This window comes from Callorhinchus milii, unplaced genomic scaffold (genome assembly GCF_018977255.1).
Source record: "Callorhinchus milii isolate IMCB2004 unplaced genomic scaffold, IMCB_Cmil_1.0 Scaffold12, whole genome shotgun sequence".
NCBI classification, from domain to species: domain Eukaryota; kingdom Metazoa; phylum Chordata; class Chondrichthyes; order Chimaeriformes; family Callorhinchidae; genus Callorhinchus; species Callorhinchus milii.
The window spans coordinates 14,634,101-14,661,369 of NW_024704753.1; the positions used below are offsets into that span (position 1 = coordinate 14,634,101).

At 44.2% G+C, this 27,269-nt stretch overlaps 1 protein-coding gene across 1 annotated transcript in view; it reads right to left on the reverse strand.

The window, feature by feature from the left end:
- Positions 1-27,269, reverse strand: part of LOC103176660 (plexin-A1) — a 223,873-nt gene that overhangs the window by 61,231 nt on the left and 135,373 nt on the right. The window contains exon 9 of the mRNA XM_007890334.2: positions 24,357-24,557. Within this exon, the coding sequence (XP_007888525.1) occupies positions 24,357-24,557 (201 nt within the window). The remainder of the gene's footprint in view (positions 1-24,356; positions 24,558-27,269) is intronic.

A 27,269-nucleotide genomic window follows, 5' to 3' on the forward strand; every position in this document is an offset into this window, starting at 1 on the left:
TCTGCTTTAAAATTCAAAGGCACCAATTTGACGTATCAAGACAATGGTGGAAGGCAAAGAGACAGGTGGGAGTTCTGTGGTTGAGTTTCTCTTCTGGCCCTTTTTAATAAATATTTTTGTAAATGTTATGCTTCGATGAGGAGTCAGGCTTGTGCTCGAAATGGAGCATTTGGCCAAGTGTCAGCATTAAGCAATCACTGGTCAAAAGCTTTACGAGTCCAGCTCTACATTGCTCCATCACTTCAGATCCAGTCGCTACCTTTCCCACTACAGCACCAAAGCCTGTCTGGTATTTTCGATTTGTTTGGTCCTGTGGGTCTCTGAAAGTTCATTTCATCATGGGGAGTCCTGTAGCGCAGTGGTTAGCGAGCTCGCCTCATAAGCAAGAGGACCCGGGTTGGATTCCCGGGCAGGACAAAACATTGGGCATGTTTCCTTACTCCACAGACCTCTGTTTACCTAGCAGTAAATAGGAACCCGGTTGTTAGTCGATTGGCGGATCGCTTTTCCAGGGGTAATAATCCCTTCAATAAAAATAATAATTGGTCACTCAATCCACGACTATCTGTGGGACTCTGCTGTGAGCAATCGGCTGCCATGTTTGGCCCACAAAACATACAGACAATTCACTTAACGGTATATTCTGTGAAGCACTTTGAGAGGTCCTATATCAAATGCAAGGATTATTATTATATTTCATACTTTGTGGTTCACACAACAAGAGGCATCCGACCACAATCCTTTGCACACTGAGCGGTGCTCACCAACTCCTCTCATTGCTGAAGCCCTAAACAAACCCGCACCGTTCATTGGAAAGCTATCCCGAGACGTTATCCAATGCAAGTTGGTGTTTTTGGTACAGGTAAGAAACCCGCTCACTGCTTTAGTTATTCAGTTGGAGATATGAGGAACACAGTTCCCTTGCTAAAAATATCCTGCAATTTACCAGCAATCTGTTTCACAGGCACAAACAACAGTGCCTTAATCAAAGGATCGCTAATCGCAGTAACTTATTGGAAAAAAAATGCTAATTGGGGATCTTACAGAAATTTAGGTCAAAGGGAGGGGAGATGTTTTTCACTAAATTCCATTCAAACTTATTATCCTAGACCTGACGTCGTCCTTCACAATGGCTTGTTTGACATGATTTTTGTCTAACCAACTACAAAAATATATTTGGTATCCTGCAACTTATCTCTCAATAGCACACTGTAGCATTACTGTTTGCTAAGGCAAGAGACCAAGTAACGTGACATTCCCATGTTGTTTTTCTATCCTGAGCGTTTGAACTCAAAGCTAAGTTCAATGCTCATCGGGTTTTTNCTCACATAAAATGGAACTCCCACATCTCCTTCATTGCTTAAGCTGCCGCCAAGAAGATTGGTTTCCTTGTCCGTACAAAACACTTCTCTTGACATGTCACAAATCTCTGTGGAGCTCATGTTCATCAAGACTTTAAACACTGCTCAAATATCTGGGGAAGGAGACACAGTCGTGCACAGGATGCAAGAAAGAGCTTGAAGTCTGATACCGTCTACTCTCACCTCTAGCCCTGGACAAGTCTCTTGCAGTCTCTCTCGTGCTCCTGATGAAACTACTCTGGTTATTGCTCCTCTAAATTTTCGTTTTCATTCCTCTCTCGCTCCAAATAAATATCTGCCTACAAGCTCTTTCTCTTCCTCGTATCTCATTGTTTTGCTATGAAGATTCATCACGGCATCTCCAAATTCAAACTCATTCTTTCTCATTAGCTCCTTTGGTCTTTCTCCCATCTACCACCTACAGTTGTCATTACTCTTGATTTACCTCAGCTTCTCGCCTGGCTGATTTAACCTTGGTGTGTACTGCACTGTGGCCATTTCCCTTCACTTAAGGTTTCTAAAATGAGAGGACGGCACACAATTTGTGAGGGCTAGCGAAACAGAAAACATTCAGCCAGGATTCCTACCCCTGATCACCACCCAATGATTTCTCTGAAAAACTGTGTGGGATTTATTGCCATTTGCTATAATGGCTCCAGAGACAAGCCAACACTCACTGTCTGGGCTCACGTAAAGAACTGCTATTTGGGGGAGGTAGTGAACAGGAGCCACCACTTACGGGGACGGGAATTAGACAGAAGTCAGTCAGTCAGTAACCTAAGGAAAGTGGAAAAGCACATCATACGTTCTGAAACAAAGCAAAACTTACAGTGGGTGTACTCTGTTTTCTTGGGGAACAGGAAAACAAGCCTAAATATACCATGTCAAGTTGAGCATGAGTGTTGCAACACTGTGGGTTGTGCATAAATGACTCACCACTAAAGAAAGTTAAAATCTCAGTGTACTACAGAGGACAGTTTGCAGTGTCCTCCGCTCATCTCCAGCAAACAACCACAACCCTCAGCTAGATCAATGCGGCATCATTTAAACCAAGGCTCTTCCAATCAAGCCAAGTCATATTTCTTTGATAAACTTCATTGTGATGCAGCTGACGAGAATGCTTTAAGAACAGCCCCCCAAGGACCACCCAGTCTGTCTGGGAACGAGTTGCATTGTAACTTCCAGAGCATGACCTAGAGACACATGGCTTTCTCAGCTTCATAGAAGCTCAAGAGTTTACGCTGCTCAGTCACAAACTCTCCTCTTTGTGTTTACATTCCAAAAAGAAATAATCCTTGCATTTAATAATAATAATCCTTGCATGTAATAATAATAATCCTTGCATTTAATAATAATAATAATCCTTGCATTTAATACATCAAAACGTCTCACAGCGCTCACTGGGTGTATAAAATGTTAAAATGGGATTCAAAGAGAAACCCAGAAGAATACTTTAGGATACGCCAAGATAGCAGAAAATACAATGGGACACAGGTTTAAAGTCACAAAGGGCAAAGACAACAAGGCATTTTTTTTTAGCCAGAGGGCATTAACAAATTGTATTTAAGGGAAAGCTAGAGAGGTACATAAAGGAGAAAGAAATAGAAGGTTATGCTTGAAGGCTTAGTTGAGGAAGAGCAGGAGGAGGCTCATGTGGAGCATAAAACACAGGCATAGACCAGTTGGCCAAATGGCCTGTTTGTGTGCTGTATATTCTAATGTATTCTAATGTATAAATGGAACAGGTTACTAGGAAGGGTGCTTGATGCTCTGATGCAAAGATGGGGATTCTGGAATGATGAGATCAAATGGGTCAAAGGATCTTCATTTGCACCATCTTACAATTTTGCGATTTTACTGTAAAAGGCAGTAACCTTGTATTTGATGCTCCAAAACATTGTCCGGCTTGAAGGACGCTATGCAAATGCAAGTTTTTGTTGTTGTGATTTGTAGGCAAATACAATGTATTTTCAATAGCCACAGATACAAAATAGTTCAAACTTTTTAAAGATATAGAACCCACAGACTTCTCCTTGGTTCTTCTGCTCCTGAATGGGCTCCACTGGGCACAATCCCATTCTACCTCCAGTACCAAGTAGCCATGATTCATTGCAATTCATGCAACTGACATCCACTGGCCGTTCCTTCCAGTGGATGTCAGGTGAAGATGCCTCGGCTGAGCGCGGGGGTGGGGGATGGTGGGGGTTGAGTGGACAACGAAGCAAAGAGATGTCTACATCGAAAGCCCATCGTGTGCCAGGCTGCAGTGAGGCACCGCTAACAGGAATAAACCCAAATCCAGATTAATGATGAGAACAAGCTCTTGATCCAGCAAAAGGATCAAAGTTTATAGAGTTAACACTAGGAAGGGGTGATGGGGGGAGGGGGGAGAGAGAAAGAACGAAAAAATACTAGAGTTTGGAACATTTAGTGTTTATTTTATGCATGGGGTGGGGGGGAGGGGATTGGACGGGAGGACATCGATGATGTTTTGAAAATGTTCTTGAAATGTTGACATCTGAAACTTGGGAAAGCAATCCCCTGGGTTCCAAAATAACACAGTCTGTTTGAACCTAGTCTCGTGATTGAGGATTACATGGGGCCCCTGTAAGCTACAAGGCCAACTCCAAATCAGTAATCCATCACTGGAAGAAGTGAATGCTGAACGTGCAAACATACAAAACCTGGAGCAATGTCGCTTGACAAATAGCCAGCTGATACCCCCCTGACGGCCACAAGACTTTCTTTTGAACATGCGTGAAACATTACAAATCGGTGATTGATAGAATCATAGAAGCACAGGAGGAGGCCATTCGCCCATTGTTCCTGTGCCGATTGATCGCCCGTAAAGAGACAACACAACAACATTCTGGAATGATTCTAGATTTGCGGGATGACTCTAGTTTTATAAATATAATAATAACAATAATCGTTGCATTTGCTATAACGTCTTATCGCGTCTTCAAGACATCTCAAAGAGCTTCACAGAATATACTGTAAGGCGAATTGACCGTATATTTTGTGGGCAAAACGACAGGTTGCATTTATATAACGCCCTTCAAGGCGGGGGGTATATCAGAGCGTCGATAAAATGGGAATCACTTGCCCTTTCTTTCTTACACGCGGCTTTTTTTCAAAAGTGCAGAAAAACACAGGTTTTTCAGACTGGCCGACAGGTATCTTGGGCCACTTTATAGAGCCCACTAAACAACACTGTCCACAATAGCTGTCATTGGGATCAACCATCTGAACTATGAGGAGATTGTAGAAGCTTGGATTAGAAGGATATATGGGAAAGGGCAGGCCAACGGAACTAAAAGGATCACTCTTTGAAAGAGCAGCACAGACACAACGTGCCGAATGTCCTCCCCGTGAACTGTAAATTGCTGTGGTTCTATAATTACAGTGAGCTGAGATGATTGAAGATCTAATGAATCCTATAGGGTTAAGGGAGATTCAACAGTGAATCAGCAGATTGGATTTAGCTAAGTTACACAAAGAGTAATTAACAAATGGAACAGTTTGCCAAGTATATCTGCAGAGACAGATAATATGGACAGCTTCAAAGGGGGATTGAGGTAAATTTTCCACACAACTCCTCCTTTCTGTGAGGCTGGGTGCCTCGGTCAATCACAAGTGGTGGTAAAGACAACAATCTTCTTTACTCCACCTTTACAACCACCATGTTCTTAGTGGGGGAGGAAGTTGGCATCCTTAATTGTACTCGGGTCTCAAGATATTTGACCCTAATCCCCTTAGCTATCTGATGTCCATTAAAAATTGGCACAATCTTGCTTCAATTGGGCTCCCAATATGTTGGCACTTAACCAGGAACAGAATCTTCCCAGCAACCAGTTTTTCTAAAGTCCCAAATAAAAATGAGATGCGAAATATACAGTCAATTCACCTTACAGTATATTCTGTGAAGCGCTTTGAGACGTCTCAAAGACATGAAAAGGCGCTGTATCAAATGCAAGGATTATTATCATTATTATTATTAGATCAGGCACTTCACTGGGCTATCCTAGTCATTTAACTTACAGTTAAATATAAACACAAAGTACCAACAGTTGAGAGATCATGTCATTTTTATTTTGATTCATGAATGCTCGTTATCCTCATACTTGTTTGATAAATAATCAAATTCCCAATTTGATTTGAAAGTTCTGCTGCCTCACAGTCAGCTCATCCGCACAGGGATTCACAGCCACATCCGGTCCTTCAGTGTGATACAGTGTCATATGATAAACGAACAGTAAACGCCCTGTAATAAAGGAGTCACAAGTATCTCACATGGTCAAATAATCCTCTCTCATAAAAGAACTTGTGTTTGACAGAACCCAGTGAAATAAAGAGAGACTGTGTATGTGCGTGTGTCTGTGTCTTTACATGAGCGTGTGTATATATGAGCGTGTGTGTGTATACACAAGAGAGAACGTGTGTGACAAATAGGTAGACAAGTACTTAAATGTAGATTTGAGAGACACACACACATGGCGAACACATGCAAAAAGGTAGAAAGAGTGTGAGTGGAGGAGATGCACACACGCAGATAGACAGAGATGCCTATAGACAGAGAGAATGAACAAGGGCAAAGGAGAAAATGAGAAAAGGAGGAGGAAAAAAAGAGCGAGCAAGCAAGATTACCAGGCACTGTAGCGTCAATCTGATAAGGCTGTGGGATTCATTAAATTGGCTTTTCCAACAGTGCTTTACACAATGTCTAATACAAGGGAGCACAGGGAATCTAATGGTACTGGGACTGTGATGGAACTGTGGAACATGTGTAACTATTGCAAAAGCTATTTGATGGGATTTGTCCTTTTTAACCCTTTGGAGGATTGTAATGGCTTTTTTTCCCCGTGACTCACGGAAAAACAAAAAGATTAGAGTTCCCAGCTGTAAATTGAACAGCAAGCCGTACAAGAGACTGATTGAATCGCCAATCCCACAACCAATCAATCTATTCTCATTGATTCAAGGAAATCGCACGCAAATTAAAGGCTCTGCCCATGGGGTGATGCAGTCCAGAAAAAAAGGCCACAATGACCTGCTAAGTGAAGGTGAGGACCAGCTCTGTGTTAACCACCTCGGTTAGATGTAGCACTGCATACACTTATGGAAGGCTATGCTGAGAAAACAAATAGACGAGATTGAAATTTATCAAAGAGACAGGCTTTTAGACCCACTGGTCTTTTCCCAGCACTAATCCCAAGAGTTAATCACACTAAACTAACATTTCCCTCCTTATAAGCAAGTACATCTCAGGATTGGCTGTTAAAAAANAAACAATAATAAATTGGCCATTTTCAATCCGTGACTGTTTGTGGGACATTGCTGTGCGCAATTGGCTGCCGCGTTCGCCCACAAATATACAGTCAATTCACTTTACAGTATATTCTGTGAAGCGCTTTGGAACGTCTAGAAGAAGTGAAAAGCGTTATGTCAAAAAAAATGCAAAATGCAAAAATGCAAAATGCATGAATAGCTGAATCTCTACTCCTGGTCAATTCACAATGCAAACTGCGGATACTAAGACATTCACCCACAAAATAAACAGTCAATCTAATTTAATAATATTAATAATAATAATCCTTGCATTTGTTAGCGCCTTATCACGTATTCGAGACGTCTCAAAACGCTTCACAGAATACTGTAAAGTGAATTGACTGTATACTGACTATATTTTGTAGGCGAAACTTGGCAGCCAGTGTCCCACAAACAGTCGTAAATGGAGTGACCAAATTATTCTTATTTGTTTTTTAAAAGGATGATACCCCCGGAAAGCCAATCCGCTAATCGACTTAACAATCGGGTTCCTACTTACTGCCAGGTAAATAGAGGCTTTTGGAGTAAGGAAACTTGCCTAACATTTTGCCCTGCTTGGGAATCAAACCCAGGTCCTCTTGCTTGCGAGGCGAGCGCTCTAACCAATGCGCTTACAGTATGTCCTGAAAATCCTCTTCACAGAATTTGAGACGACTCGACGACGTGATAAGGTGCTATATCAAATGCAAGAATTATTATTACAAGGCACTTTTTTGAACATGCAAAATATCATGTTACTGAGACGCATGTCTGAATCCACCCCCCACCCACACACACACCCCATGCTGGCCCTGGGAATGTTGACTTCTCAGCAACTTCAGTATCAACGAGCTGTGGTTCAATCGCTTTGTTTCTGAGTCACTGAACGAATCATGCTCTGGGGGTAGTTCTCCCTTGATTATTAAATCCACGACCTTGGCGATGGGTTTATTACAGAAAAGTCACATTATAATAGTCTGCGAATTTATAAACCAGAAGACAATACAGTGTTCTCCTACCAAGGTCTGTACATTTACAGACAACCATTTCTGTATGGCGTGGGTGCGTTAACAGCGAGACGTATCATTTGGACATGCGCTGTGTACATTTTTGGAGTCTCCTGCAAGAATGTCTTCTGGTTTCCCAGCAACTACTGGATCGACCTGCGGTAACAGTTAGCATCTTCCTGCTCGCATACACGGAGGAGTTCAGTGACATTGGTGATGAAGTACTGATCGCCCGGCTGCATTGCAGCGTGACTCGGAATAAAGTTCTGATTTTATGAGATTCCCCCCAAAAAATAGGGCATTGTATTGGGATCGGACTACATGCATATTGTAATAAAACAAAGTGTAAGACATGGGCCAATTATTCAGTGAAAAGAATACATATAAAACAGTCCCCTAAGGAGTTAACACGAAAATTAGTGTCTTTCTCCCTGAAACACACGCTCCCGATGAAACATGCAGAATGAGTATCCAGTCCATCAGCCTAATTTATTACTTCCCGTCAATCAGCCGGCGAGGCTTTCATATCTCACACAAAAATAATCACAAGGTAAGAAATCTCCATTATAGTTTTTCTTTTCATTCTCAATTTGGTGACAGAATAAATATGAGCAACCACTAAAAATACATATTATGCCCTGACCTACATTTACAGCGAGCTAGACATGTGACCCGGTAGGAACGCTCATTAAAACTGCATTAGATATGAAAGTCAACTATCAGGAGGGTTTAATGTGATCCAATTAAAAGCACACAGGATAAGATTGCGATCAATTACAGCTCCTTTGATACGAGACCGCCCGAACCTCGCTGCATTAAAAAGCAGTTCCGATTAACAAACAGAATAGAGCAGGAATGCGGAAAGATTTCAATCAGTTAGTTTTGTGAATCAAAAATCGAGGCAGACAGAAAGATCTCTTGAAATCATATTCAAAGCGTTCCATATGTTACGTTATGTTTGTATTTCTGCTGATGGCAGCAGCACTGTGGCATAAACAGGGCAAAAGCTTAATTCTGGAGTTGGATCCAACACAATATCTCCAAAACAGCTATTCATCTGCCTCACATACAACACTCAGCAACATCTGCACACACACGCGCGCCTGTACCCACCCAATGATACCAGGGCACCCACCCAGCGAGACTACGGGCATTCGCACACACACACACAGCGACACCGGGCATCCGCACTCACCCAATGACACCAGTGACCTGTGTGCACCCAACCAGACTAGGACATACACACACGCACAGTGACACCCGGACTCACACACCTGCACACAGCGCCGCACACATCTTCGCACAGCGGCACACACGCACCTGCACACAGCCACCGCACGCAGCGTTGTTGGTGCGAGGAGATTCACTGGCAATATGATTCAAAGTTAAAGCTCGTATGACCACTTAGGCAAAACATGAAATCGTTATCAGAGTTTACATCGCCTGAAAGGAATTCCAAACAAAAACGTGTGAGGAGTGAGAACTCCAGATGGTTTCATTCAGAGTAACCGAGCCACGTGAGTGTGAACCAGGTTTGGGGTTCAAATCACAACAACCACAAACAACAAATTTCATTTGTATTGGACCTTTCGCGTTGGGAGGACGTCGAGTCAACTCTCTGTCTCGAGCCCAATAAAACATCTAACCACATCCTCTTTGGAGGGTGAGCAGCCTGAGGCTGAACCTAATGTGTGGAGCCCATCTCAATACAAGTGAGGAGCACTCTAGTCTACCACATCAGATGGTTGTGGGTTTGAGACTCGCTACCAGAAGTACCAGGGCTAATAATATGGGCTGACATTCCAGAGTGAGAAGCCGGAGGTGCTGTTCTTTAGATGAGACGTTAAGCTTGGGTGTCAGTCTAAGTGGTTTGGGTGCATAACGATTTCCAAGGCACTCAGAGAGCGCACGCGCCCTGTGTTCTGGCCAAAATTCCTCACCCAAAACGTCATTCATCTCATTGCCAAAACATTTCAAGAGTGACACGTTGTACAAAATGGTTTGACACATTGCAATGCGACATGGCACGTGAAATTATTTTAAGCGGGAGAAAAATAACGGCATCACAACAGAAAAACAATTTCGTTCTCAAGCGGTGATTTATCTTTGCCTCTCAATAAAAAAAAAGTCCACCTCTCTCTCTTTCTCTCTCTCTCTCTGTAACAGGTGGACGTTAACCAGCAAATACTTTTACACATCATCAGCACTGTCTTCACATTTGAGACAGTCAGAATGCAATCTGTCAGCATATCCCTCCAGCCCCCTCCCAATCTGTCCAGACTGCATCAACAAGGGCTATAAATCATTCTGTCGGGGATGATCAATCAGCAGCCAGGTTCTGCTGCCTCACCAAGCTGCAGGTAGCAAAGGGAGCAGAGCTCCGTCAGCTCTCAACACAGACTCCACCGCTCGTAACCCTGGCAACAATTTCCGATACTGTGCAGAAAGTAAAGGAATTTGGCTGCAATTCCCTCACAATTTACCCACTTGCTCCTTCCTAACCACTCCTTCCCCACACCAATGAACTGAAGCTATTGTAATACATTACACGAGTGCACCGCACGCAACATGATGTGCCTTTTCCTCCTGGGAATGAGAGGCCATTAACCCCAACACAAGAGGCCATCACCCCCAACACAAAGAGGGCCAGTGTTCAGCTAACAATGTAATAGTTTGGGGACAGAGCATCCAGCAATGCAGTGTGGTGTTTGAATGCAATGACATGCACCAGTGACGCGACGGGTTTTCACGCGATGGATATTGTTTCAGTGAATTGAATACAATTCACCAGGCAATGGGTCCGTCACACTGTAATTGCAGAAGCAGTCTTAGATCCCACACGTTTATAATCACCCTTGCATTTGTTGTAGCTCCTTATCACGTCTTTGAGACGTCTCAAAGCGCTTCACAGAGTACACTGTGGAATAGCATTCGTGGAATATATTTTGTGGGAGAACGAAGATAATTAAGACATTTAGTAATGCAAATGGAAGGACGATTATATTAATTTCCGCCTACTTTTGATCTCAAAGTTGATTGGCAGGCTTTATGTGACCAGACACAAGGAGCTGCACATTGAAACACACCCAGGAAGAGAAAAAGGTGTGTGTGTGTGTGTGTGTGTGGTTGGGGGGAGGTGAAAGTACAGCATGGCTAATTCACACACACCTGGATTAGTGCAGTGACTAGGCCCACAGCTCTTTTACCACTAGGTCTCAGGTTCTGAGAGGAAGGAAAAATCAGATGAGACCCACAAATGAGGCTTTCTGGATAGTGATCCAAAGTTTTGTTGGTGGTGAGTAAATGTGGCCTGAGTCGTTCCATTCTCCCAGATGAACAGTCAAGCTTCTGTTCACTACCTCTCCGAGTGACCCAGGAGCCTCTTCATTTCCCTCTCCAACGCCCTCTGATGAAGGCATCAGATCACTTACAGAACATTCTTCCTCCAGCACCTGGGCCAAGTGCTCAGTCTTCACAACGGAACCCAACAAATTAAGTGTAGCTGATATTCTGACAGCATCATAGCTGAACCCAATCGTGTCCACATCCAATGTCCATGCTTCCCAACCGGGGTTAACGGATATCAATCAGGGATGGGAACTATGGCTATAGCAGTATCTCACGCTAGTTTTGGCTTTCCCGCTTACCAGGGGCACTGTAGCCAATTGTCAAGGACGTGCTGAACAGAATCTCTAATCTACAGCATTTTGACCTGGTGATTCACTAAAGAAGGTCTTTATCCACTGGGCCATTGAGGGAACTCTCATGTCTCTTAGGTTTATTTAACAAGCAAAAAACCCAGTGAAACCCTCATGGTTAGCTTTAGGAGATGAACTTTTGAACAGCGCCAATTCTAGATTTCAGTTCAGTTAGTGGTCGGAGGCTCTTTCCTCTATTTTGAATTGAGCATCACAAGGCCAGCTGTGAACTAAACCTTTCCGTCATCAGATCGCATATTAGGACCTGAGTCACCAGCAAAGATTTGGGATTTCACTTCCTATTTTTGCGGCTAATCTCGATCGATGATCAGCAACTTGCAGATTTCTTGCAAAAAAAANCACTTTACACTCAAGCACTTCAAAACGGCATGAAGCTGGCTCGGAGCACACAGCAGAAATAGACTTGAAAATAAAATGGGGAAGTGAAGTCAACGATATGGAGAAAGTAACATGAAGTGGGTTGGAGACGGGGATCACACGTTAAGAAGAATGGGCTCTCTGCTGTTGAGGGTTAATACTAACCCTTGTCTGTCCTGCTCTGCCGTACAGACACCCATTCCATCCAAGACAATAAAGAAATAAACTGCTCCACGCCCTCCCTGGTGTCGACTCTGAAACACGTCAGGTGGCAGTGAGCAAACGTGGCCTGAGTCAGTTGAATGTCAAGAAGACCAAGGCACTGACAGCATCACCGTCCATGGATGCACACTCCACCTTACTGAGCCAGTCCGGAACCTTGGCGCCTTGTTTGACCCACCCAACTATGCTTTCTACCCCACGTCCGTGCCATGATCCGCTCTGCCTTCCCCCACCTCCGCAATATCGTCCGGCTCCGCCACTGTCTCACACCGCAGACCACCGAAACCCTCATACAACACATTCGTAACATTCAGGCTTGACTATGCAAACTCCCTGCTTGTCGGCCTCCCCAACTCCTCCCTCCATAGGCTGCAGATCATCCAGAACTCTGCAGCCCATGTAATCTCCCGCACCAGGCTCCATGACTCTATCACCCCATCCTAGCCTGACTCCACTGGCTTCCCATGACATGAGGATACAGTTCAAGATCCTGGTCCTCACCTTCAAAGCCTTCCATGGCCTTGCTCCCCCCTACCTCTGCGACCTCCTGCCCACTCCCTCTGCTCAGCTGGCTCTGGCCGGCTTCGAAGCCCCGACTCGCCCGCCCCATCATTGGTGTGTGGACCTTCTGCCACTCTGCCCCCACCCTCTGGAACTCCATCCTCTACCTCGCCCCTTCCCTTGCCTCTTTTAAGACCCATCTCAAGCCCTCCTCTTCGACGGTGGTTTTGATCACACTGCTTTCATCCTTTACCTCCCCAATCCCGACCCCAGCTCGGATCCAAAACACTTCCGGGATGTCCTCCCGACGTGAAAGGCGCTATACAAATGTAATTTTGTGTTTTGTATTGTATCCAAAGAATAACTTCACCTTTCAAGTTAAACAGAATGGAAAATGTCCAACCTGTTTAAAGTATCGGTTCAGTATATTGGTGCTGTGTTGGTGTTCTGCCAGTAAGAGTTCACTCCTAAACTTAGGTAATTACCATTGATCAAGTGGTTCAGGGCTCAATATCAAACAGGAAACTTTGGGGTTTCCAAATCATAGATTAAGTAAATGGAGGGATCAGATATTCCAGCTTTAAAATAATTATCACTCTTCTACTCTGAGTAACGAGATTCTAAATAGGCACCAAATGTACAAGTCTTTGGATGTTTGATTGACTGCACGCTTCCTTTGATCTTCATTTAAGAGCCTTATTCAGCTAAAAGCAAAGGGTCAGAAACCATTTAAAAACAAATAAAGTTATGTTAAAAAGCCAAAACAAACACACCTCTGGCAAAGTACACTATAAGCCCACCAATGATTAATGGATGGGGGTTTGGCAATGGTCCCACTACTGAAGGCTGTCCCTTGGGTGTGGTTCACCACAGGTCAAACTCCTCCTCAATAGGATGGCTCCAACCCCCTCGCCATCCCACATGTACACAAACCAGTCTCTTCACGTTAGTGGCTTTACTTAACAAACCAACAAGCATGTGCTTATTGAAAGAAAACACATATTTCCTTTGCTGCCGAAGTCAATGGCAAGTCTACTCAGTGTCAGTCTGCCTTAGCTCCTGAATAACAAGCCCCTCACCTCTTCACTGACCAGTCAGCTACATTATTACAAGACTCACGATCAAACGCATAAGAGGCAGTCTGACAGGAGTAAATGGCAATAAAGCCTGTTTAGGGTCTGAGGCGCTATATAAATGTAATTTTGTGGTTGTAATCTTCAGACACCAAAGGAACCCAGAAAGCCTATCATGTACAACAAAAACCTCAGCTCCACGGGTAGCAAGACTTATTAGCAATTCACATGTCAATGGGGAGAAATCAAAGCTGCAGAACAATAAAAGCTCAGCAGGTCATTACAGTCATGTAACTCGTTCATTACAATGTTATTAATTTCGGCCCCATCTGCCTTGTGTTTCAGGTGGGTGTAAAGGAAGAATCCCACTCTTGTTATTTCAAAGAAACCTGCGATTCTCAGTTTATTCTAGTTTATACTTCCCTCCTCAATCAAATAGGGATTCAGATTCACAGGACTCTAACAGTAGCACAAGTTGATAAAGCCATAAAGAATGAAAATAAAAGCCCTTGGCTTTACATCCAGAACAAGTATAAAAGTAGGGATTTAATGGGAAATTTGTAACAAAACCTTGGTTAGACTACATGGAGTAATTGGGTCACAGTTCTGGTCACCATAATGTACAAGAATTTACATGGATGGTACCAGGGTCAAGTGGATACATCTATCAAGAAAGATTGGACGGGTTGGAGCTTTCCTCACGAGTTGAGGTGATTGACAGGGGACCTGATAACAACAACAACAAGATTACATTTTGTATAGCGCCTTTCACGTCGGGAGGACGTCCCAAGACACTGGACAGTGTACGGCATTTAAGACCTGAGCTGGGGTCAGGGAAGGAGAAGGGAGGGGAAGGGAAGGGGGGGTGACCGATGGTGTGGTCGAAGAGGAGGGTTTTGAAGCGGGACTTGAAGGAGGCTAAGGAGGGGGCGAGGCGGAGTGATTGGGGGATGGAATTCTAGATGTTGGGGGCAGAGTGGCTGAAGGCTCTCCCGCCAATGGTAGGGCGGGTGGGTCGAGTATTTAATAAGATTTGTATTAAATGAAATGTTATTAAATTAAATAAAATATTTAATAAGAGCTATTTAAGGTTACGAAAGGATTTAATAAGGTGTACGTGATAGACTGTTTACGCTCGCTGGCGAGACCAAAAATGAGGCACAATATATAAAGTATAGCCACTAGAAGATCTGAAAGGGAGATTAGGAGGAAGTTCTTTCTGCAGAATGTGACGATAATGTGGAACTCACTGCTGGAAACTGTGGCTGAAACAAAAAGCTTTAATATATTCAAAAGGAATCTTGTGCACGCATGAAGCAGAAGTGAAAAAAGCAGGTTGAGAATAATATAAATAATAATAATCCTTGCATTCGATGGAGCGGCTTATCACATCGTTGGGACGTCTCAAAGCGCTTCACGGACTATACCATCAAGTGAATTGACTCTATATTTTGTGGGCGAAACGCAGGCTGTCCATTGTGCACAGCGGTGTCCCACAAACAGTCGTGTATTGAGTGATCAATTTTTTTTGAGAGAAGGGAACAGAGGGCTCATGTGAAGTATAAACACTGGCATGAGTTAGCTGGGCTGAACGGCCTGTTCCGTGCCATATCATACTATGTAATTCTACGGAAATTTACCCTTACATTCAAATGAATTGACTCCTCATTTCATTTTGTTTATGGGACATAGCTGGTGCAGTTTGGCCGCCACACCGACTGAACAATCCACTCCATTTCTGACCGACTACAATTTTGTAAAGTGGTTATTTTTATGTGAAAGGTGCTGTATAGATGCAAATTACAATTATATTCCCTTCAAATTCCTTAGGAGAAGGAACTAATGTGAATCAGGCTAGCCTCGTGATATTTTACTGAATTGCAAACGAACAATGGGTAAAGAGTGATCAGAAACTGGACAGAGATTACTATAAGGTCCATCAATTCCATCAACTTGGGCCTTGCACTTTGAAGCCCAGGGTGAAATCAGAATTGTATCCTTTCATCCATCCCTAAGCTTCCCATCATCTCCTGCAGATTTTATACGTGACAAAACTCACTTCTATGTAATCTTTCTGTTCCAAGTCTACCAATTCTGTTCGGAGAGTAGACTAGCAGCTAAGGCCAGGCTCACCGAAATACCTGGCTGTTTGTGTGCAAATTGTGTGCAAACAGCTTCCACCGACAATACACAGTTACAACACTATACAGTGTATTCTTGAGATGTCCTCCTAATGTGAAAGGCGCTATATCAAATGCAAAGATTGTTAGTATGGATGTTGTTGGTTTGTGCTCCTTCTGGATGGACAGAACTGGCTTGTGAGGCTCGGCCAAACTGGAAGAAAGATCACGATTGCTTTTAATGTAAGAAAGCACAAACTGCTTTTACATTGAGAAGCGATATCTGGAGGCCCGTCATTAGGCCGTTCAGAAGTGTGTAACCTAAACAAGGATTTTATACACCCTAACATCCATCGCCAGAAACATTCCCAGACCCCCTGAATACAAGTTGGCTTGTGGGCCTCTCGCCTGACCAGTGTCCCTTCTCCATCTCTTTCATCAGCTTCGCTGAAAGGCTTCGATTATGTGGCAGGAAAGTTTATTTCACCAGGAAATATGCAGTCAATTTTTCCGAAGACTATTTCATCGGGACATTTAATCAATGACAAACACATAAAACTATTCATCCTCTTCCCCCTCCCCCCATAAAATGGCATCATGGTCAGATATTTTCTTAACCTTTTTTTCTGAACCTGATAAGAACTATCTTGGTGGTCCCCTACAGCCATGGAAATGTGATCAGCTGGAATCCCACCCCACGCTTGGTATTTTGATACATTCTACATCCCATTATCTTAAAAGACGTCTGCTGGAGAACCAAGATAAAATGTGTGACTGAAGACGATGGATACACAACCTAGGAAAGATTAAAATGACAGGCTGTTTCCATTTTGCAGAGAAATTAATAAAGGTTTCAATATATGTTTATTTATTCCTGATCAATTTTAAGGATGTGAGATCTAGGGAGCAATGCAGTAAAGTCGTTAATATACCATAATTTTTGGTCGATAAATGTATTAATCGGTGAGGGGGGGGGGGGGTTGGGCTTTCAATCAAAAGCTGTATTAAACTAGATTTCTGATTTGCTCAAATCACAATTTCTGGATACAATTCCTGGTGGCGGAATGATCGACTCCATTATCTAGACCAGACGTGCCCAAGCCGTGGCCCCGGGCCGGAAGTGGCCCACCGAACATTCGCACTCATCTAGGTTACTTGGTTTCAAATCAATGTTTTGTTTCCAGGTTTTTTTCTTGATTGAATATTTCTTGATTCATGGTGTACATTTTATCAGATGCATAAAAGAAAATTTATTGTATTAACCGACCAAATAGGTCACAGCAGCCTGAACTAGGATCAGCATCCACTGGCTGTACTCAATCACACTCACCCCACTTGCGTTTTCTGTCGCAAGATTAATGCGTTTGGCTAAGATGCAGTTTATTCATTTGAAACCGGCTCTGGGTTTTTGTTACTGAGTATGATGGCTATTTATGTGAATTAATCCACAACAGATTTATTCGAGCTCTTGCATTCACTGAGGGTCCGAAGAACTCTTGATATTTGAGCTGTTGGTTGCAATCAGACCACCCGGTTGGTGTGTGTGTGTTTAAGACTATTGCAGCTACAGCCTGATAATTTAGATGTTGTGATTGCACTATCAGGCAATCCTGTTCCTGTTGTAAGGGCTCAATTTGCCACCAAGGAATGCGATATAAACAGGCTGACTTGAGGTGTAGGACTAGTCTGTTCTTATTTCAAAACATCTTGTGTTTCATTGGATAACATTTAGATGGAGACAAGATCCACATCAAAGGCAAACTGGAAGCTAACACGCTGACCAGCCTTACTCGATCGAGCCTGGTCTGTTTTTNCCTGAGTCCTCTTGTGTTTCAGCAAATATCTGCTGTACAAACAAGGCCGCAATAAGCGCACATTGAACTGCTGCAGAAAATACCTTGAAACTTTGTATTAAAAGCAGTAATCCATCAAGGCACTGAGATATGTTATCACTTTACAACACATTCTGTACTGTTTCAAGAAATATTTCTTACATTGCTAGATTTTATTACTTTTTATATCTCGAAATGCTAGTCTGTGACAGTCTACCACCACCTGGGAGTAGCAGGGTTTGTTAGACTGATCCAATACAGTGTAATACTCCAAAGATTAACAGTTAATCTGTTTGTAACTACAATAGGAGTAAGAGTCTTTCTCTCTCTCTCTCTGAACAATATGTACACGTCACCCAGGTTCAGTAATAACAATAATTACATTTGATATAGCGTCTTCTAGACGTCTCAAAGTGCTTCACAGAATATACTGCAAAGTGAATTGACTGTGTATTTGTGGGCAAAACGCAGCAGCCAATTGCGCACAGCAGTGTCCCACAAACAACCGTAGGTTGAAGTGACCAAATTATTCTTGTTTTTTCTTGGTTTTTTTCAGTAGAGAGTATTCTTCTGAGGCTGGGATCAATGTACACAGGGAGCTTCACCCTGCTCCTTCCGTGAATTATACTGGACCTAAATGATGCTGTGGGAAATAAAACCAGCCTCTTCGCAGTACGGAAGAGAGTTGCACACTCTGTCCAGCTGACATGTGCAAAAGAAAGAAGCCAACATACGCTATAAAAACAGGTTATTCTAAATCCCTCGGGCTCCGTGACAACTTTGCTTTGTTGCTGTTGTTGCCCTCCCTAGTTGTACGAGTATATGAACAACATGAGGAAGATAAAGAACATTCGAAGATCTGGAATATTTTACCAGATGCGTCAATGAGTCAATAATAATCCCTTAAAAAAAATTGGTCACTTCGATCCACGACTGTTTGTGGGACACTGCTGTGCGTAATTGGCTGCTGCGTTTCACCCACAAAATATACAGTCAATTCACTACACAGTACATCCTGTGAAGCGCTTTGAGACGTCTCAAAATGTGATAAGGTGCTATATCAATTGCAAGGATTATTATTATTATTATTAGCTCACTCAGCACAGACCAGGCATTGAACCGGAGATCCTCTGAATCTATAGAGCTCAGTTTCAAAGCAGAAATCAGGGAAGTTTACACAGTGACATTCCTAATGTCGTGACAACTGTCAGCAGTGTATCCTTCACAGAGTCTGCAAGATGCTTTCCCCTTCCTTCACACAAGACAGCCAGGAGACAGCAGCTGTCTTCTGTGTTGTGTTAGTCCCAAGAGATACCCAATCCATCATCCTACAACATTCCCATTTCTTGGCCAACACATTCTGTAAACAGGATTAATCTGCTATGATTTTGTGCAATGAACTTCCCCATGTGTTGTGTCATCGTCCGTTTTGACCCACGTGCTGCCCTGAGAGAGCGAGATGGCTCTGATGATAGATAGCGAGGTACAACTGCAGGATTTGTGCTGTCAAAATAGATAAGGAGCCAGTGGCGGGATTGAAGATGGACCACATCCTTTCAAGATTGACGAGAGATCAAATAGGTTGCAGCGTAATTTACTTGCAAACACGTGAGCAGTCATGAAGTTCATGCAGTGCAAATGAATTAACACAGTGACAGCCAGCCCAGTGTCCCTCTACCATCGCCACACTTTTGACTTCAATCGATACTTAAATTTATTGTCCCATTTCCTGAGTGTCTCACAGTGTGATAAAAGGTGCGAGTTTACATTTGAGGCTTAAAAATTCCATTCCACAAATAGGGGAAATTTCCACGTGTAGGTGCCATGCATATGTTGAACTCTGTGCTGTTTGACCACTCTTAAGCAGGCTGACGGGTTTCCCCGGGTGGTTGGCTGAACAGTAAACTTCTCTTAAAGTTCCTGAATTACAATTTCGAGGCTGCAGTCTAAAGCTGGCAGGATTTTCCCAGGGTCGATAACCTTCATCAGATGAGCATAAAAGCTTACCCTGCGTATAATTAAGAGATTTTGTCCTTCCAAACTTGTGTTGAACGTAAGTGGTTGTGACAAAGTGAAAGAACAGCAGTAGCGAGCTAAATTTATCCACTAAACCAAGTGTTTGGAATCAACTGGAAAAGAAAGAGCGAGGACCACTGAGTCCACATTGTCTGTTTGCTCTTAACTGTTTGCAACATCGCCGCCAGAATCAACACAACAGAGGTAACCGTACCCAACAAACCAAGTCAAGAGGAGCACTCTATTCGATTAAAATCCAAGCACATTCAGAGCCCGACAAATATATGAGCGGTGCTTGTGTTTATCACATCAGACAATGCGGTGTAAATGTTGCAGATACATTATTAGATGACAAAAGTTATATATGTGCTCTGTAGAAAGATGCGAACTCAAGAGCAGTCGCTGTAAATCTTACAGAACACTGCACTACGCATCCCAATGTCTTTCAAATGTAGTCCATTGCACAGTTGATTTGGAGCTGTCCACAGTGCAATTGCTCACAGTGAAGCCCCATTAATGGTATTGGAATCTGGGCTTGATGCCAACTTTGCTGGCTTCAACTGGCTTACACCATTACCCCAAATTAGCAAAATTAGCGTGTGGCTGAACACTCACACAGCTCGCCACTTCGACCAGAAAACCATCAATGGCACCCCATGGTGCCATTCTTGAGCGCTGCACAATCTAGGGAGGATTTTTCTTTTAACGGCTAAAGGGAGCTTTGCCTTGCATCTATCTCGTGCTGCATGTAACCTGGGAGTGCTCAGTAACGACATGGGCTGCCCAGAATAAGAAAGGAATTCAGGCAGATCTGTGGAATCAATAACCAGTGCCGGCCATTGAAGTCAACAGTATAAATAAGTTCAAGAGACAACTGAACAGACAGTATATGTACAGGGCGAAAGAAATGAGATCGACCGACAACATTGAGGGATATTATGAGATTGACATCCATCAAAAGGATGATTTGTGATCTCACAGGGTTGTTAACATAAACAGCACAGCTATGGATTCTTGTGGACTGGGACTGGTGAACTGGGTGCACATCTAATAGTAATAATCCTTGCATTTGATATAGCTTCACCACATCTATATCACATCTTTGAGACACCTCAAAACGCTTAATAGAAAATACGGTAACAGAATTGACTGTAAATCTTGTGGGCGAAACGCGGCAGCCGTTTGCACACAGCAGTGCCCCACAAACAGTTTTATGCAGATAACTGGCCTGATAATTGAGGTTTAAGAGTTGCACTCCGACTGGCTCGTTCATCCACTGGAGTTTTGTGCTGGCGAATGCAACATTTGCCCAAGCTGTGGCAAATAATTATACTGAACATTTCATGGAGAGCCAAAGCACACTGACAGCAACAATTTATATGACATAGAAACTTGAGTGTCGGGAGGCTATCTCAAAGCATTAGGAGGATAAATTTTAAAGGAGGAGGAAAGAGCTATGGGGCAAGGGTGGCTGAAAGCACGGTCAAAGTAATGGGTCGTAAGGTGTGTTTTGAAGCAGGAAGGGCAAGACTCCAGATGGAGTCCCAGAGCAGAGGCAGAATGGCAAACAACTGATAAGAACATACGAATTTGCTGGGCGAAAGAAGATCAAGGTCCATCTCGTTCGCCTTCCACCATCCTGGCAGTTGCTTGACATGCCGTGTCCCAAACTATATCCTGTATCCCGAAATATCACTGTCCAGCAGAAATCTAATTTGTTCTTGAAACTGTTGATGGGTGGATCAAGCCGGGGATGTGAAGCTGGGTGGTGCGTGATGAGCGGAGGGAATGGTCGGGGTAGCAGGGTCTCAGGAGGTCGTAGAGGGAGAGCGAGGCGCCAATAGAAAAGTGCGGAAATATTTGCCCCAAATTGCGGGGAGATTTGCCAATTTTACATGAAATTGAGGGGTGGGGGGGGGATTTGACACATTTTTCAGAAAATTGAAGACTATTGAGGTATGTTTTGCTGCTACATTTTTTCACTTTATTGCTAAAAACTAAACATCAGGAAGTAACACGTATTAGATTGTTCCAAAAAAAAAATGCTTTTTAACAAAAACTGGGTGGCCATTTTTTGGGGGAGAGGGGGTGAGGGGTGACGGGACACCAGCAAAGCTACTGGAGCTCAACACCTCCTGCCTCGCAGTGGCTGGCACTGCACATAAACACAGAGACCCAGAGAGAAACACACTCAGACACAGAGAGAGACACACAGTCACGAGGGAGAGACACATACACCTCACAGAGACACACACACACAGAGAGAGAGACACGTACACAGACAGAGACACAGACACACATACACACTCAGACACAAGAGAGAGAGACACACTCACAGACAGAGAGATACACACACACTCAAGACACAGAGAGACACACACACACACACAGAGACACACACACACAGATACTCACAGACACAGAGAGAGGGAGACACACACTCACAGACACAGAGATACACATACACAGAGAGCGAGACATGCACTCATAGACATAAAGAGACACACATTCACACAGACACCCATAAACACACACAAACGTACAAAAGAGACACAGACACACTTAGAGGCACAGACAATCACAACAGCAGGGCCTCCTGCGGTGTAGCCCATTTGCCGCCTGCGCCACACTGCGCTTGTGGGCGTCCAGAGCCGCTCGGTCCACAGTGACGTCAGGTAGGACAGTGCAAGCGGCCAGTGGGCCAGAAGCTACCCTTATAGCGGGTTTGTTGGGGTCGTTGTAGCAGAAAATGCGGAAATTGTATGGGTAGCACTGTTCTACAGGGTGTTGCGGGTTATTTCCATGACCGTACGCTGCCAGCATAAGGTCGATCCCAGATTAGCGAGAGTGCGCAAACTGCACTGTTCTCCACTTAAGGAGCCTCTCCCAGTGAAGTTAAATTGCTGTCAAACTATAGCACTGTTTCACAAGAATTACTGAGCAAACCAAGGAAAATGGGCAACGTTGTTTTATATGAACGATTCCCAGTGGGAGTAAATGTTACATTTGGATGAGACGAGACTTCTGCTCGCATCTATCTGGTTATCGACTAAAATAGAGGCTACATCAGACTGGAGAGCCATACAGGGTAAAGATTCCTTGAAATAACAAAGCACCGTCCCTCTTGAGATTGACTGTTCAATGACAATTATGAATATATTTGTTATTCAACCGACAGCCAAATAGTGCTGCTTGGAATTTTTCCCACCCCCTCACACAGTCATGCTCACACACACATACACGCACACGCAGACAACACGCAGCACAAATGATCTCTGTTGGCGGTCTTGTGCATTATTTTAATACTGAATACAAATCTTTCTTAAGTGCTGCAGCAGCTAATCATTGTAAAAAGCTGCTGAACAGCCGGTTTTGGACAGCAGGATATTCAAAACCTTGGTGTTAAACAACGTAAGCCAGCTCCACACAGTGTCAAAGCAATGCAGAAACCCAGTCATTATCCCCAGACATCTTGATATAACACAAAGCAAGTTTTCAGACAGTACAGCCAATTGTCACCACAAACACTATCATTGTGGCTACAATCCACTGCATCACTGGACTCCTTACTCAGGAGATCAGTTCTGGGACATAATCGGGTCTGTGTTCAGCCAGTCTTTCAGATCAGGATTCATGGCAAGACGTTATTTAATGAAGCCTGAGTCTTATCCTTAAAGATTCAGTACATTTCCATACAACACTTCAGGTTCTTGTCCTATCTCAAGTACTGAAATATTCTTTTTTTTGTCCTCCGTCCAATTTTTGCCTCCCCTAAATCCTTCTGCCCCTCACCCAAGAGGCTACTCTTTGTGCGTGACTCGATCGTGCCTGTTTGCAGGGCCACCACACCACCTTTCCTAAACTCAACCGACAAGCATTATACAGCCACAGGAACAGACCTCAAAGTAAACTGACACCCAGACCCTGCTCCTGATCACGTTTCTGTCCTTTGTTTTCAACACCAACTCCCATCCTTGGGCTGGACCACCTTATCACTCAACTGGGATCACCCGAATATCGCATTCTCCAGATGGATAATGATGCTTAATGTCCAAGTGCTATGGTTCTCTGCAAAATATTCAATATACTATGTCCTGTTACCCCTGATTCTTTTCTTACAACGAATTATTTTCTGTTGCAGATGAGTTGAGTGTAACAATGTCTGATCCCAGTAATTTCCTCCTCACCCCATCCATGTTATTGAAGATGTCACACCAAACAAGGCGACTGAAAATAATGGCGGTCGCACTGATCCTCTGGACGTCTAAATACAGTTAAACGCTTGCACTGAATACAATTAAATACTTCTAAATATCACCATTCTTTCACATGTTTCAGTTGTTGGTTAATGCACTGCAGAAAAAAAACAGGGGTAACAGGACTTTGTGAGCCTGCCACAATGTGGGTAACTGTTTCATTCACCAGCGGTCCTGAGTATGAACAAGACAGTCGCACTGTCATACAAACAGTGACAGTTCTCACTGTCTCTTTTTCATCTGGAAAATAGGGTCTGGGAATTATCCCAGATGAGCGTTACGGTGTTCCAGGGTAAAGATGATCCTATTTTCCGGATAAGCATTGCATCATCTGGAGCACAGTAAGTCTGGAGGCTCAGCTCACGAGTTGGGAGTTGGGCTGCTCTGGGCTTACTTTGCAAGGTCCTAATCTGCAAATTGAAAATCATGCAGCAGTCAAGAGGGTGATGGCCAAAGGTGGAAATAAGGGGGTGGCTATGTACACGCACTTGCACTGCACACCACAACCTGCTCCAAACTGGAGACGATCAAGTCACTGACTCTATTACTCTATTGGCTCGATTGGTTCAGGAGGGTAACACTCACCGAGGTGTTTTGGCACTGGACGCTGGTGCTGTTGAACCGAAGAGCGGGCACCCGTTTCTCGAAGCCCTGGATGTTGAAGATGCAGTCGTAGCTGCGCTGTCCTGACTGGGGTTGGGGCAGGTTCTTGGCAGTCAGAGTGATGGGCTTCACCACCCCCACGGGGATGAAGATCTTGGTGGATGGTAGAATCTGTGGACAATCCTGTAACAAAGCACAAAACACAAGAACGTCAATCCCATTTTCCCGCTTCAGATCTGCAGGTTCAAGTATCATAAGCCATTACTAGGACGTGCAGTTGTTTCAAGTCTGCGCCCGACTAAAACACACACTCCCAAGTCCACAGCAGGAGCCACTCGCTGGAGATCCTAACCCAGGAGGTGAGCCAGATGTGCCCGGCCCTGCTCCGGCTACCATCAGGTAACTCAGCACGAGCACGGGGTGAACCTTGGGTATTTCTAACCTGTAAGGCCCACTTTCACTTGTAACCAAACGACTGAACTCTGCGTCACTCGTATCTCACGATAACGATACAAAAATAACATCCAACCCCGCTGCAACAACAGACACCTCGGAAATCTTTATATGAACTACAGGAACCCCTTCAAATGGGTGGGGGTGGGGTGGGGGGGGGGGGGGGGAGGAGAAATCAGCTACACTGCGAATCACTTGGACGAGAAATAATCCATTAAAAGATGTCAATTACACGCTGAGGTCCACCTACATAGGTGGAGGCATACTTTAAGTTCATAAACAAATCCTTCCATCATGTTTCCCTTGCTCAGGGCATGCCTCACGTCTCTGCAAACACAGCGGGATTAATCTGTGGCTGCAAGATACAGCCTGCACTGCGCTCTCCGAATACCTGGAAGTTCATTTACGGGTTGGTTCAGCAGCAAAAAGATTGCGGACTGGAACAGGTGAACATAGCTCCTCCAGCAGCTGATCACCTGCAGATAGATTCCTGTCTTAATACAAGACGTGACAGGAAGCTCCGAGTACTGCTGTTCAGTACAAATCAACTGTAGCTTCGGGGCCGGGTGATGGATTATGTGCCAACAGAATGAAGTTGCCTCGCTTATAATTAACTCCTTAAAAATAGCCAGACGAGCTCCCCAGGGATTTTACTGGTAAAGCCAATGTCCAGCTTGCAGCTGAACCATACTGACCCCAGATCTCACATCCGATCCCGTGGCTGTTCAGAAGCTGATACTATAATTGATCAAATTGAGCCAGGCTCCAGTTCCCGATTCATATCCTGCAGCCCCGACTGGACAGTGAGGAGATGAACACCAGGTCAGGATCCAGATTGAGCTTGAGTTCTTCTTCCCTCCCCCACCCCACTCACACTCACAGTTGGAGCTCACGCAAAAAAAGCAGGAGACTTGGACGAGGTACTGGAAGGCAAATGTCAGGGTGAATTAGTATCTTCGGAGCAAGGAAGAAAGAAGACATCCAGCGATTGCCGCACCACAAAATTAGGAGAGTTGTGCCCATACGATAGCAAGTGCCTGCATCCACTAATGTAGTCCGTTCCTCCTCGGGTGCAGGAAGTGAAGATTAAGACATGACAACAACTGACATTTCTCAGCCTCTCATTCAGATCACTGTCAGCATCGACTGTGTTCAGTTTTTTTTTAAAAGTGCATTTAATCCCCACTGCCTCCTTCCTGTCCCCAGATGCCCTGAGGTCCATGTCCGCCAATGGTGAGGAAGGCCAGTTCCAAGCAAGGCCACAGTCCTCAAGCTTGACTGTCCTACAGAGACGAGCCACTCAAGACAAAACCACAAACAGGTCTTCATAGTCTACTCTGGATAATCTCCTCCCCCCATGCCCTGTTAAATCAAACTGTTTGAGTTACATTCCAGATTGTTGGGCTCTTCGTTGCCCTGGAATCTCTCACTACTTCACAACTGGGTCCTTTTTTAGGGAGACTTTTTGTTATTGCACACTGTACAGCTTAACACACTTGGCTAGAGGTCTCGAGCAGATCACAGGAACCCGGAGCTCTGGCACGTCAACGCTTACCATCTTTCAAAGCCCCGTTCCCAGGCACCTGAACCCAATTCATCTGAATCTGAGTTCATTCAAACCCTACACCAGCAGCTTGGGAGATCACAGAGTGGCAACTCATGCTGAGGAATCATATGCACCGCTCTTGGCCTGTGGTAAACTCCACTGTAGTAAGTGGCCCCTCTTCATCATGTGTCCAGTCGGTGAGAAAGCAAGGCCACTTGAACTTGCTTACCGACCATTGAAGGGGGGGGGGGGGGGGAAAGAGGTTCGATAGCAGAAAAACATGCTGTGAGTAGCAACAGAGGAGCAATAAGGAGCAGGTTATTTCTTTTCCCTAAACCAGGTCCAATTGCAGGAACCTTACTGCTGCCCAAGTGAGACATGCTCAACCCAAGCCATTCTGCTCTGCACGATTTACTTTACAATGGCCGGTGACTTTACCATTGTTCGTGGAGGAGGTTGGCTCAGCATCACGCGCAACATGCTCAATCGGTGCTATTACATCCAGCTGCAGCTCATTTGTCTTGTCTTTTGAAGCGTGCTACTTTTTATCCACACCAGCATTTATCGCATCCCTCCCGAGTTTTTAGCAGGAGGCACTTCACTGCAAAAATCAGCTGGGCTCAGCTAAAAGCTGACCTACCCAGTTTAAGAATGATAAACCAATGTGACGAATGAGTCACATCCCCACCCCCCCTCCTGAAACTAGCTCGAGGAATCCTGCTTCCCTGGGGCGTTGGCAACCCAGCCTTAGCTGGGCGCTCTTCAACCCTGAGTCAATCTTCAGAAGACGTTTAAAAATAGCTTCCAAACCTGCTGCTCGAAGGGAATGATTCAAAAAGCCTGTGAGTACCAGCATCACACAATCTTAAATAATAATCCTTGCATTTGATATAGCG